The sequence below is a fragment of the Rhagoletis zephyria genome, unplaced genomic scaffold, assembly GCF_001687245.7.
Source record: "Rhagoletis zephyria isolate East Lansing unplaced genomic scaffold, Rhagoletis_zephyria_1.1 Rzeph_scaffold_08545, whole genome shotgun sequence".
NCBI lineage: Eukaryota > Metazoa > Arthropoda > Insecta > Diptera > Tephritidae > Rhagoletis > Rhagoletis zephyria.
The window spans coordinates 6525-21005 of NW_016165625.1; the positions used below are offsets into that span (position 1 = coordinate 6525).

General features: G+C 38.1%; 1 protein-coding gene across 1 annotated transcript in view; it reads left to right on the forward strand.

Annotated features, from left to right (window-relative positions):
- Positions 1 to 12083, forward strand: part of LOC108375126 (protein yellow-like) — an 18462-nt gene extending 6379 nt beyond the window's left edge. Inside the window, 3 exon segments of the mRNA XM_017631216.1 lie at positions 10681 to 11587; positions 11589 to 11629; positions 11632 to 12083. Of these exon segments, the coding sequence (XP_017486705.1) occupies positions 10681 to 11587; positions 11589 to 11629; positions 11632 to 12083 (1400 nt within the window).
- The last annotated feature ends 2398 nt before the right edge of the window (positions 12084 to 14481 follow it).

Consider the following 14481-nt stretch of genomic DNA (forward strand, 5'->3'; position numbering starts at 1 on the left):
AGGTTAGACTAATTGGTCTGAATTCTTTCGAATATAGGGGGTTTCCCTTGCCCACCTTCCGTATGAATACGACCCACGCCTCTCTCCAAACGAGAGGCACATAGTTTAACCTTAAACATCCCTCGTATATTATTATCAAGTATGGTGCCAGCACTGCGGAAATTTTTTGCATCAAGGCTGGAAAGATACCGTCTGTGCCTGGGGACTTAAACGGTTCGGAGCCATTGATTTCCCACCGTATTTTTTCTTCCGTTATGATGTCCGGGGGATATTTTCCACGCTATCTCCTAAAAGTAGCAGATCTATGCAGTCTGTACACCCCGGAAAATGTGTGTTGACTAGGTCTTCCAGTGAGTCCTCACTGATTTCAGTCCATTCTCCACATTTTTTGCGTAGCAACCTTGGAGTAGCCGGGTTCTCAGATAGCAATTTCCTTAGCCTGGCTACCACGGTTGTCTTTTCTAATTCGCCGCAGAAGCTCTTCCACGACTACCGCTTGCATTTGCGAATCTCTTTCTTGTATTCCTTAAGTACATCTTTGCATTCCCTTCAGCAGAACTCGTCAGCGGCTACCTTGGCCAGTTTGAAGAGTTCTCTAACATTTCTTCTGACTGCTCCGAACTTCAAAACTTTAAAGCCGTCTATCGCGAGTTCAGCTTTTTTAAGTTATGACACTATTGAAGTAAATGGGCGATATGTACATAAATCGATAGGCGGTTACGAATAATGAGCGTATATTAATATTTAATTGATTTAAATTATTTTGATTGATACAATATTTTTCATAAATATTTTCTCTTGAAATGGTGTTCACAAATTAATTTTGTTAATAACTTTAGTTGAAAAGCCAGTTAATCATAAAATCAATCAAAATTAAATGTTAACACATGTATGTACATAAAAAAACATTTATGTGTATGTATGTGTACAACTGCCACTGCATATTTGAAATTGTTTTTATTTCTAAATATAATTAGCGGCTTTGCCGCCTTTTAAGATTTTATTGAAATTGATTTAATGTCGGGCGTTGTCACATTGAAGTGTAATATTTTTATGGATACACGAAAACTACTTGTATAGTTAAGTCAACATATGTACATATGTACCTATATATGTATGCACATCTGCGCGTCCAGCCGTAGCAAACGCATGTGTCCGCAGACAAAACGTCGCACATCGATTGATATTTGCCACAAATGTGGCATAAAAGTAGTGATAAATAAAAAGTCGTAAAAAACTGGTTTTGTTGCACTGCTACTCTGCTTTATTGATTGGCTATTTTAATTGCTGCAAAATAAAACTTATTAAGCAAAACCACCACCAACGAAAAGTTGTCGGAAAACGTCACTGAAACGAAAAAGCGAAAAACAACTGAACCAACAAGCAGATAAAACATGAACTAGTTATGTACAATGTTGCAATGCTTTGCCATTTAGGCTTCAACTGATTATCTAATACTTGACTTGAATGCCAACAAATTAAGGATAGGAAAATGAAATACAATGGCATTAATTCGATTTACAACGAGGAAGAAATGGAGGTTAAAAATACGCTTGTGCTCAACTAAGTAATTAAGCAGCAACAGCAACATTTTGACCAATGTTGGCAATTTTTAATTTTTAATTTTTTAATTTAATATTTGTTATTTTTTTTTATCAGTAAATTTTACACAAAAAAAGCAATATATTCACTTAACCATGGGCCAAGTAGAGTAAAACTATGTTTTTGGTTTTTGTCTCTGGCGTTAGGATTTTCTTCAAAAGAACTTTGCAATTTGAAAAAAATGACTATGACAAATGACAAATTAAAGAGAAAATTCTATAGAACTGAAGCCGGCCAAATTTTTTTGCACATAAAAAGTAAATTGAATATCTTTGAAATTTCGCAATAATTATTTTTGCAAAAATTATATGTCAAGAACTAAAATACACACGAACACATCCTCGAATTTCGTCCTTGTAACTTTATTATCTTAAGAAAAATATATAGTTAATTAAAAAGGCGTTTTCAAAACCTATTTGTCCTTGTGAACAAAAACATTGTAATTTTTTCCATTTCTACAGAACTTTCTTTTTAATTGGTTACCCACACTGTTTTTCTGCACTGCGCTGAAGTTTAAAAAAAAAAAATTGGAATTGACCATATCTTTGAAACTACATACAAAGCATTTTGTTTTAAGTATTTGACTCACAGTTTCGTGAGCATATTGATTGCTTCGTGTGTTTCGATTTTTATTTTTATTTTATTTTTTTGGCGCGCGGTGTAATGAACACCATATAAATCCACGATCCCAACATTATACAAAAATTAAAAAAATTAAAAAAAATTGAACCAAAATTTAAAACTTTTTATTTAGAATTTTTAGAAAAATGTTTGGTATTCAGTTCTACATATAGCTCATTAAATTGTAGTAAAGTGCATGTTTCAAGTGACTGCAAAATACTTTTGATTTTTGGGAATTTTTTTCGTTGGCGGTGACTATGTAGCATTTTCTTCCATATGTATAAAAAAATTGTCAACAAAAAATTGCTAAAAATCAACGGTATTTTATGGCTACTTGAAAATTGCACTTTATTGTATAAAAATCTAATAGGCTACCAAACTCCATTTGCATAAAACTGCTCTTTGCATAAAACTTCAAAAGCCTGATTTCTAGGAAGGATTTTAAATTTAAGTAACTTAGCTTCCTAGTTTATTCATGTATTTTTTGACTGATTAGTAAAAGTAAACGAATCTTTATTAAGTCAGGGTTGCCCCCTACGTTATTCTTGATGGAATGGAGGGTGGTCCTACATCTCGGCTTAGGTTTTATTATCTCTGCCAAAATGGCTGAAATATACTTGGACCTTACGGAATGAACGATTGCCTATAGGAGTCCAGAAGAAGGAAAAAGCTCGTTGTCCAACAGTTCGATAACCCAAGGATTTATTAAAAAGATGACAGTGAATTTAACCAAAGTGGCGAGAAATTGCTCGCAATACAGCTACATTCGCACTTCCCAATATATAAGGATGCAAAATACCCAGCCTAGACTTTTGCACTCACCATAGATGGGGAAATTCTTGTGGGAAATATCGCGACGACATACAGACTGTGAACTTTTCGTCTCAGAGTAAGTAAGTGGGTCTGGTGGCCATCAACTCAAAAGGCAAGTTACCTAAAACTCCTGAATAAGGTCCAAAGAGTAGCGTTTTTATGGGTATCGGGTGATTTAGGGACCACCCCAAACAAAGCGCTAGAAGTGCTAACCAATTTGCCTGCAATAAATCTGGTAGGAAAACACGTGGCCGCCGCTTCGGCGCTCAGACTAAAAAGTATGGCGCTATGGAAAGATTGGCGGTTCGGTCACGCTTCTATACTTCATACTATGGGTAGTCACAACCAAGATATCGACTACTGCGTTTCTAAACCCACCCTCGATAGGGTCTTTAAGACGAACATCCCGTCAAGGAGAGAGTGGCAAACAGCAAGACGGTGTAGAGAAAGGGGGGGGAATAAATTTTTACACGTATGGATCCAAGCTAGACAACAGGGTTGGCTTCAGAGTTTTTTTTCCGAATTCCGGACGGCTCCAGCGTTTACCAGGCATAAGCTCTAGCTATAAAATAGGTGACTGTGTACCTTAATACAAATGCCGTAACGAGAACTACGATTAATATCTCCTCGGATAGGCAAACGGCTATCAAATCAATGAACGCGGTAATGATAAAGTCAAAAGTTGCCTCATGTGGGTCCCGGGACATAGAGATATTGAAGGAATTTGCAGAGCCGATGAGCTTGTCAGGAAAGGTACCAATCTTCCATTGTGTGAAAACAGAGGTAAATAAGATTGGGATACCCATGGCAACCTGCAAATTAGGGATTAGAAATAACGTCATTCAAGAAGCCAATAGGTCATGGTTAGGTGAGGGTGCTTGTACAACAACTAGGCTACTATGGGCGAAAATTGATAGGAAAAAAACCTAAGATCTGCTCAATCTCTCAAAGAAGTACAGAGTTTCAGAGTTTTATTGAAAAACACCCTATCTCAGAATCTGGTTGAAGAAATGAAATAGTGTATATGGACACGTCAGGCCTGCCATATCGCACAGCACTTCCTTAAGAAACATAAAGTGCACACGAGCCACAGCTGAAGTATGCGCTAATACGGAATTACATCTGGGTTCCGAGGCTCGCTCATGCCATTAGTAACGATGAGAAAGCAAATAGCCACGTTACGGAAGGTTTCTTTTGCCGGACGCACCAAAAAGGAGTTCCGTTTCCACTGCGGCAAGTAGGAAGGTTGGTGCTTACGACAGAAAACTCAGAAAGATTCTTTTGTCTCACAAGAGAGAAGATGCTAGGCATCAGATGCCTTTATGTTAGATACTTGGAACTTATGATAAAATGTGCTGGAGATGCGCAACGAATGAGAAGCCATACTTAGTGAGCTGCAGCTCTATCTCCTAGGACTAGCTTGTCTTCCTTAAAAAAAAAACTGATATATTTTTCAGCACTGCTGCTGAAAGACTACAAGAGACTATCTCTTGTGGCGCCACGAACTGACTAGACAGCCCAACCTAATCTATCTAATAAGCGAAAATTCATTTAGAGTAATTAGGATATGCAAATTTGAATTACACATTCTACAAGTATTAAAACAAGTTAAGGTGTTGATCAATTTTGTTTACGAAAACCGATTGGTTAGCTGCAAAATGAATGTAAAATGAGCAAAGTGCAGCTGTGCTGCGATTTCCATTTATTGTAGCATTACTTTTGGTTCGCCAAAAAAACAAAAACAAAAAATGAGATAAACAAATGTATACATACGTACGTTGAAATACCTGAAAATATTATGCAACTAATTAAAAAAAAAAAATTCAACCATTTAAGTGAAAAATGATTTTAATTATTCGAATTTTAAATGGAAATTGACGCAAAATAAAAAATCATTTTCCATTAAAATTGCTGGTGAAACTAGCTGTTACTATGTATTTACACAAATTTTGTTTGTTTACTTTTTTATTTTAGAGCACGTAAATCATGAAATTTTTGCAATACCATGAATGAGTTCATGTCTGATGATAAATAAAAATATAAAGCCATACGCGACATTTACAAACAAGTTGTGTGGCTGCTACCGCAACGGTTGTTGCATACTTTTGCTGATATGCGAAATTGATTTTGAAATAAAGTATGCAAATAAAATGACTTTCAACTACGAAGTGTCGAAATTACCAGTGCACTAATGGCTGCTAAGTGGCTGAAATTGGCTTTGTATATCATCCAAAGTGCATTTGGCACTCTAAAAATAATCTGAGAAAATAATCAGAAAAAATATGGCGACAAAAATAAATGTACAATTTAAAGAAATAAGTAATAACAAAGATAAGAGTGATGTCTTTGCCACATATGCTGGTAGCTTTAAGGTGAAGCACGATATCTATGCATGCATATATCTATGTATTTATGAATATTAGACTGCACCATAAAAAAAAAGTTGCTGGTTTATTATACTTAATGATCTCCTCTAAAACATTTTGGAAAAATATTAAGATTTTCGTGAGCTCGACCGATTTGAAATACCCCCAAAAATGGAGTTTTTTTTTATGAATAAAAGTAGTGTCTTAAAGAAAAAAGAGGGTGAAAAATCCCCTCAGACAGACAGACAGAATAACTGGGCAAAAACTACTCCGATTAAGACTTGAGAGGTATCACACCATTTTTATTTCTGTGCAAAAACAAAACCCATTTATGTCACAACTTTTTCAAATACCGACACATCTTAATTCAACTTTGAATGCTGTTCGTTCATGCTACCTTCCCCTTTCTTACTGGTTGAAATGAGTTTATTTGTAGCTTTCCAATGATATCTCACAAGTCTAAATTGGAATAGTTTTGGTCCAGTTATTCAAGTTTTTCTTTCACCAATATTTGAAAAAAGTTAAAAAAGAGCATCAACAATCTCATTATTATGATTCCGTTGAAAACTTTTTTTTAAATATATTTATAGAAATTTTTTAAGTTTAAACTGTTTCGTCATTTGCGGTGAGTTTCTTCGAAAAATTCTCTAAGAAACAATTTTTCTTCATAAAAAACCTCCATTTTTGTAAGTATTTTTAAATCGGTCCAGCTCACGTACTTAAATCTACTAAACCTTCTGCAGAAAGACAATGACAACTGTGAGCTTTACAACAACATATACATAGTGCAGGCGGCTTGATGATATCCTACGAATGGACACAAACGCTCCAGCCCTGAAAGTATTCAACTTGGTGGTGCAAAGACCAAGTGGAGAAGGACATGGAGTTACTTGACATTCGCACTTAGCATCAATTCGAACAACAGAGGAGAAACGACTGGCGTAGTTTATAACAGTTCCAAATACGAAGAAATCCCTGCCGGTACTACGATCAAGTGTTTAGTTGCTGGCAATTTGTGTCAATTATTGCATCTCCAGAGCAAGCAGCAGTCGTGGCTTATTGAAAGATTCGCAACAGAACTAATGTTGTCTTAGATGGATGGAGGCGCTACACCACAATTTGTATGCCAGGCTAGTTCATTTACTTACCAGAAGCTTTATCGGTTGTAATTCAGACAGAATTAGTGCAGCATCTTCAGACACTTTAATGAAAACGAAGCAAACTCTTAGTGCAAATAGCAGCAAAATTAATTTGGGGCGGCGAATATAAAACTGAATATGCAGTGTACAAGTCCCTATATATGCGCCATAAAGTATGATCAATTCAAAATCCATCTAACTACTAATCCCTTGTGGACTTTCTTTGGCCCTCGGAGGTTTAGGATCATTTTTTTAAGGGTTGGCATTGTAGCAGACATATTTGAGTTTTTCGAGCTTTTTCACAGTCTGCAAGTTTCAGTCTCGCGGACTTTCCTACCAGTGACTAGAACTGCTGCTAAATTATGCCCTGCTAAAGGAGATACCCTCATTGGAATCACTGAGGCGATATCGCAGGTAAAATAGCTGCAGAAAGGTCGACTGTCAGGTTTAAGGACACTGGCTGCCTTACTGAATTGGGGTCTGGACACTCTCGTGTTCTGGGGCGCTTCGATTTCATCCATGTTAACACGAATAACTGAATTGTCTGGCCCTATGAACGCACGACTGGACTGGGAGCAGCAGTTGAAAGGAGGCACCGATGAAGTTTTACACCGATGTATCGAAGCTTGAAAGAGAAGTCGGTGGACGGGTATTTTCTAGAGAGCTCTCCATCAGCCTTAAATTTAGGTTTCCAGATCAGCGTAGGGGGTTTCAGGCGGAGGTTGCTGCTGTTGTGCGCGCTCAACATTTATTCCGTAGCCAGGTGGCAATCAGAGCCTCGGGCTCTGTTGGAGAGAGTGCCTTCACTGGCTTTCGATCCCGTTGGATTATTGCCGTCTTAGACTGCATACGGGTGCCAGGCCAAAGCGATATCACAGGAAAGTGTGCGACTGATGAACTGGCCATGGGCGGCATCTTTGAGGCAGCATCGCAAAGAAAAGTAAGAGTGGGAGCCCCCTTGACTACTAGTGGACTTCTCTTGGAACGATGGGGGAAACCCAAAGCTTGCGCTGCTGAGAACTCATTTTGGCCGGAACGGTTAAGGGGTCGCCTTATGCTTGCAAACCCGGTAGGTGTACTAGATGGTCACGGTCTAACCGAGATACAAGCAGTGAGATTAAATACCTTACAGGACCCCTTTTGTCCCAGCTGAATGGAGGATAATAGAAACATCTCAACATATGCTCTCTAACTGGCCAGCTATTCCAGATTACGGCTTAGCCACTTAGGTTCGTACTTTCTGACTAGTCTGGAGGAGCACTCCGGTCTACCGCCTGCAAAACTTCGTTCTTGGCCCTCCGCGAACCCCGCTATAGGGAAATTCACCAACGATATGTTGTCGATTCTATAGATCCCCAAGAATTGTTAAATAGAAACTCGCTTATTTTCTCAACTGAAAAATTACTAATCGGGGTACGCTTTTAAATGCCCCTGCATGCAACTCATTGACTTAACAAGCTAAACTTTTCCAACGTGCAGTTACTTGACACTTGTTTTCGAGTTGTCATATTAACTGAATAAATACAACGTGAAAAGCCATTAATCGCCAAATCAAATACAATTAAGCTATTAAATTGTAGCTGGAAATCACTCAGCAGCCACCGCGGTGCGGGCTCCAACTGTTCAGGTATTTAGTGTTGCAGCTTTAGTGTTTATATTTTCTTAGTAGATCTACGAATTGAGTTGAAAAACTTGTAAAGACAGGCGGCAACGCTAGACAGCTTGGCGGCAAACACAATACAAAAAGCTAAATGTGCAAACAAAAATCTTTTAATTGGCAAATAGAAAATATTTTTAATGGAATTTCATTTTTTGTTTTTATTTTTTCTTTAACTTTTTAAATAGTGGGAAATATCAGCATCTTTGAATGTCCGTAGTTTGTAGCAATATAGGCTGACAAGAAATAAATGCATATACATAAACTTTAATAGCTTTTAGTGACTGCAGCTTAGAAAAGAGTTATTTAACCGCGGAAATTTAGCATCTTACAACAACAATATGCGCAGGCTTCAAAGGCTATCTAGCAATATTTTCTCAATGCGCAAAAGTTGCGAAGTTAGGCAAACAAATTTCCTAGATTGCTCTACGAGCTTATCATAGTTCGCTTGTTGGTGTCTCGTGCATGTAAGTAAACAGTTAATTAAAACAAAACTATGTAATGATGCCGGTAGTTATGGGAGTGAATATACTCATAAATAATCCACTAACAGCCCAAATAACAACAAAAACATCGCAGATTGCGCTTTGTGCAATTCGGTTATTTGCAGGAGACAAATAGGCAGCGAAACGGGTGCTAACCGGTAACCCGTGCGGATTATTGAATAAAGAAAACAAAATGCTCCGACTCAAGCTATGCAAGCATGAAAATGCAAACGTGTCGGCTGCTCTTGAAGTAGGCCGCGGATGTGGGATGGAAAAAACGAATATCGCACATAAGAGGCTATTTACAGTAGAGCAAATGCCTAATTGGCAATAAAATATTATTTGATCAATAAAAGTTCCAAAAGCGATTACGTCGAAGAACACTGCCAAAATAACCAATCCGTCATGGCATAGGCAGAAATATCAGCAATCGGCCAAATCAACAATGTAAGAAAAATCGACGCACTATAGTGCTGTACAAAAGACGCTTTGGTGAAGAACAATGACCTTTGTAGAACACTCAGCGTGAGCTTGGTCAGGTGTAATGAATAGTTTTTTTTACCTAAATTTATGCCATATATCCCAGACCTCTATCTTCCATAGGGCACCATAATATCAATAATATTTTATTCTATCATTGCCTACCTATACACGTCATTTATTTGCGTCCCTAGGTAATTGCGATAGCTGCTTGATTAAGAATGTCCTTGAAGGTCTTACTTTCACGCCACAACTTAACCAATTTTGGAATTCACAGTGCCATAAAAAGTAGAATCCCGGAATCACTCACACAAGCTTAAATGAAAATAGCTATTTACTCAACGCTTAAAGGTGACAAAAAAATCGATAGCGACTGTCAAATTTGGAAAGACCTTTTTTTTTCTTTTTGGAACTTAAAAACAAGAGTTTAGAGTATATTGTGCCAAAATTTCACTGCCATCGCGGGCCTAGAATATATAAATAATTGCAATTGTTTAAATTATTGTTATTACTAATCGTTTTGCAAATTTTATTATGCAAATCTTTCTATTGTAAAGGGAAAAGCTTCATCAACTCTCTTAAAAAATTTCATCAAATTTCATCAAATGGGTCGCAAGTTACGAATTTTTCTCTCAAAAACTGCAATATTTTTATAATACCAAAAAAAAAAACAAAAACGAAGTGCAATTTCGAAAAACCATCCAAAGTGTATTTTTGTTCTCTAATTATCTACAGATTCCCACAACTGTCTTCACCTTCCAGAAAATCAATGGAAATTAATTGACACAGTTGGCGTGGTTTGACTCAATATAATAATTATTGATTGACTTTTATTCTTTTCTCTTATAATAGCAATATCTCTGATAAAAAGATATTTAAATCCGGCATACATTTCAACTGGCTTCTAAAAACTTTAGCACAACAGCATTTTGTAATTATGGGCGAACAAATCAAAAAAAACCTTCTCCTTTTTGAAGTCGGTTAAAAAAACATAGTTTTCTAGTTTTTTCAATTAACGATCCTATAGAATAAACAAAGTGGGTAACCGAAAAATTACCATAAAAGTTGTATAAAAATAGAATGATATTTTTTGTAGTTTAGGCCAGGTTAGACGGGAAACTCTGGCTAAAGAGTTACTCTGGGAACCGCACAAGCGCATTGTGACGCCCTGAAGAGTATTTTCCCAGAGCAGTCGCCTCATATCATTAAACCTAACATATTTTCTTGAATTCCAGTCGCCCTTTTAATGGCAATTTCTTTCAAAATTTTGGGCGCTTTTCCGACCTGCTGGGTACTAGCAGTAGACCCGAATGACTTAACTATTGCAGCCTATTTGGCATTAATTGAATTACAAAAAACCGTACTCAAATCAATTTATAATTTTTTATATACAACATTCCAGTATCAGATTAGGTACATATTTCTACATTCATTTACATTGAACACTCAACTCACGCACAGCCTAATTAGTATGCGCATTTGATATTTATTTCTTCCACTCTACAATCTCTTTTCAGGCATTCCTGCCACGTTGACTTACATCAATATGGATCACAGTTTAACTGGCTCACCGGAGCTGATTCCATACCCCGACTGGCGCAGCAATACGGCAGGCGACTGCGCGAACAGCATCACCACAGCGTATCGCATCAAAGCGGATGAATGTGGCCGTCTTTGGGTACTTGACACTGGCACAGTTGGCATCGGCAACACCACCACCAACCCATGTCCGTATGCCGTCAATGTCTTCGACTTGCAGACGAACACACGCATACGCCGCTATGAGCTGCGTGCCGACGACACTAATGCCAACACTTTTATTGCCAACATAGCCGTTGATATCGGCAAATCATGCGACGATGCATTCGCATACTTTTCTGATGAGCTCGGTTATGGCTTGATCGTCTACTCATGGGAACAGAATAAATCATGGCGCTTCTCGGCGCACTCATACTTCTTCCCCGATCCATTGCGTGGTGACTATAACATCGCAGGCTTGAATTTCCAATGGGGTGAGGAGGGCATCTTCGGCATGGCGCTGTCACCGATACGCTCCGATGGCTATCGCACAATGTTCTTCAGTCCACTGGCCAGTCATCGTCAGTTCGCTGTGTCGACACGCATTTTGCGCGATGAAAGTCGTGTTGAGGATAGTTATCATGATTTCGTAGCGCTGGATGAGCGTGGTCCCAACTCGCATACGACAGCGCGCGTGATGAGCGATGATGGTGTTGAACTTTTTGATTTAATTGATCAGAACGCCGTAGGCTGCTGGCATTCATCCATGCCATACTCACCACAGTTCCATGGAGTGGTGGATCGTGATGATGTCGGGCTAGTGTTTCCCGCTGATGTGAAAATCGACGAGGATAAAAATGTGTGGGTGCTCTCCGATCGTATGCCTGTATTCTTGCTCTCCGATCTGACTACAATGATGTAATTTCCGCATTTATACCGCACCTTTGAGCACCTCATTGAGAACACTGTCTGCGATATACGCACTAATGGCCACGCTCAATCGAACTCGGTCGGCAGCACCAGTTTTTATGGCACCCCTGCGAGTACAAACAATATTTATGGTTCACCTTTTGGAATTGGTGATAACAAAGTTTACGGCCCACCCAATACCGTGGCTGTGCCAAAATCTCAGACACGCTTCACTAAGCCATACCTGCCGCCATTGTCCGTCAAGCCTGTATTGCAAGCGGATGTACCGCGTGTGGTGCCGCCAAGCCGAAACTATTTACCACCATTGATGGGCACTGGCTATACAACGCAGCGCGCTGATTTAGCCAAGGCGTACGTCTTCAATAATGGACTGTCTTATGAGGCTGGTGGACCACATTTGTTCCCTACGCAAGCGGAGGGTTTGAAGAACTATGTAACTGCCCGTAATGCGGGCTGGTGGATGCATCAATGATTGCAGTTTCTGTAGACTTTTCACTTATCATCCGATTTTGAGCCACCTGCGTAGTACTACATTGATCATCATCAACGCGAAAAAATTTTCTCTTATACTTTTAGTATAGCTTGTGTGACTTTGTTGTTGTAACTCCGTGAAAAAATACCCAAGCAATGTTGCTGATGGATTGATTTTAGACCAGAACAAAGCTGTAAATAAATACTCATTCTACGAATTTCGCCTCCATAACAATGTACATACATTTACAATAATTAGTTGCGTAAAGAGTCAATTTTAACTATTAAGATTTTTATTTTGCAAAATAATTTTAAAATAAATGTATCTTAAAATTAAATTTGTTTGGCTTGATAGTGAGAAAAGAAAAAAGCGGCAGTGTTCCGACGTATCAAGGGAAGTATGCAGTCCATGCAATACTCTAAGCTCATGAGAGAAACTGTGCTAATTAAAAAAAAAACACTTGCCCTATTCTGTTTGCTACAAATAAAATGGCAGTGAAGAAGAAAAACTGGCTTGGGAGAAGCATAAAGAAAATTGCTAGCCCGCTATGATTTCAAGCGACGGATCTTAGAGATGGCTAGAGCTACGTCAAATAATTCTAGGATTTTTTTTTTAAAGTACATCGGGGAATGAAATGGAATGGTAGGTCGAAAAACTTAAAACGATTTTCAAACAGCTCCAGTTCGATTGCCAGTCTTGTAGGCATCGGTAGAGAAATATTTTGTCGAATTTTCCAACAGAGTGTCTTCATATCTACACTGCTTCTTTGTATGAAATCTTACGATGTACTTTATTTAAAAAAAAAATACTAAAAAAATGTGTGCCTCGGAAAAACGTCTTGACAACTCCCTGTGTCCGTAACTAGATAAACGTGTCACAATATAAAATAATACTTCTTTGTATGAACTTAAAAAGATGCTTTAGTCTTGACCAACGTTCTGCATAGCTGATCTTAAACCTTAAGTCTTACTGGGCGTTAAGCGACACAGGTATTCAGCTCTACGTAGGTTTTCCATGTGATCGAGTTATCAAACAACACAAGAGAGAAAAAAATACACCAAACTGAGGCGTTTATATGTTTATTGCAATATCGTGTAGAACTGCCTTTCAAGATTTTCCACCCTAGTATGTACATATGTCGGCAGGTACTAAAGGAAGTGACCACCAAAATCCTTGCTCTAATGTACTCTGTGTCATCGCATAAATATGTTTTTCCGGTTTGTGAATGAAGACTAACCGAAGATTTCCCCAGAGAATGATAATATGGCCGAATTCCAAAAAGGCTCCGTAACTCCATTTTCCTGCACTTCAGCATCTCTGGAATCTCACTGACTCCTCAGCTGCTATCAGTTTGGTCCAGTGGGTATGCCCGGTGGTCTGCGTCAGGGATTAACCTGGTACCTGGAAAATGACCTTCAAAAAGCGTTATGTTAGTTTCAGCAGCGATGTGGTATAGCATTAAATTTCTGAGAGATCAATCCTAGCCGTTCAGTCTGGTTGAAGTATCTTTCGTTGCCTGGCAGACTCCTTCATACTATTAATATAACTACAGAAGTTTCTCAGTGTAAGATCTTAATTTTGACGTACGAGCTTGTGCGATATAATATTTAGATCAATCTTTCTCGAATTTTAAGAAGTCTCCTGGTAAGTTCAGCGTTCCACCATAGGACAAATTTTCTTTGCTCTCTTCTTCTCAGCAAAAATGCTTTCCAAAAAAGGAACGAATCATAGTACTCGTTGCCTTGTGAGGAAACTAGCAATTCAATTCATTAAAAGTTCTTGAGTATAAGGAGATCTGGTAATCTCGTGTGAAGGTGCAGCCAATGTTTTCCGGTTTGGTTTGTTATTGTTTTAAAGTGTATAGAATATTTTTTTATTAATCACCTGTCACCGCACGTTACCACAAGGCACCAATACTCTCCATAGCGTCATTGGAAATGCTTGATCATATAAATGTTTTCAGATCTGAAAGGACTAGGAAAAACTATGAAAACCACTTATGGAGCAGCTACTTAACTTGCCATTGAAGATGAAAATAAATCCAACAAAAACCGACCATTCTATCACCAGTCTTGAGCCCGTGAAATGCCTGCGTGTTCGAATTTTTAACTACATAGATATACGATTCATATAAGATCGACATCAAGTGACTTTGAATACTGCTGGTGCCATTTCTCTACAGAAAAAACCAACCTATTCAATCACATCAATAGTTGGCTATTTCGAAACTTCTGTACCACTGTACGACAGCTTGGGAATCCAGAAGTTTCTGAGAAAGTCCGGAAACCAAAAGAATACTTGCAGTATTATAATTTTTGCGCGTTAAAAAAGTTTCATACATATTTTGAAAAAAATAAATAAAAGTAAAAAAGATACTGGAAATGAAAATATTGCCTTT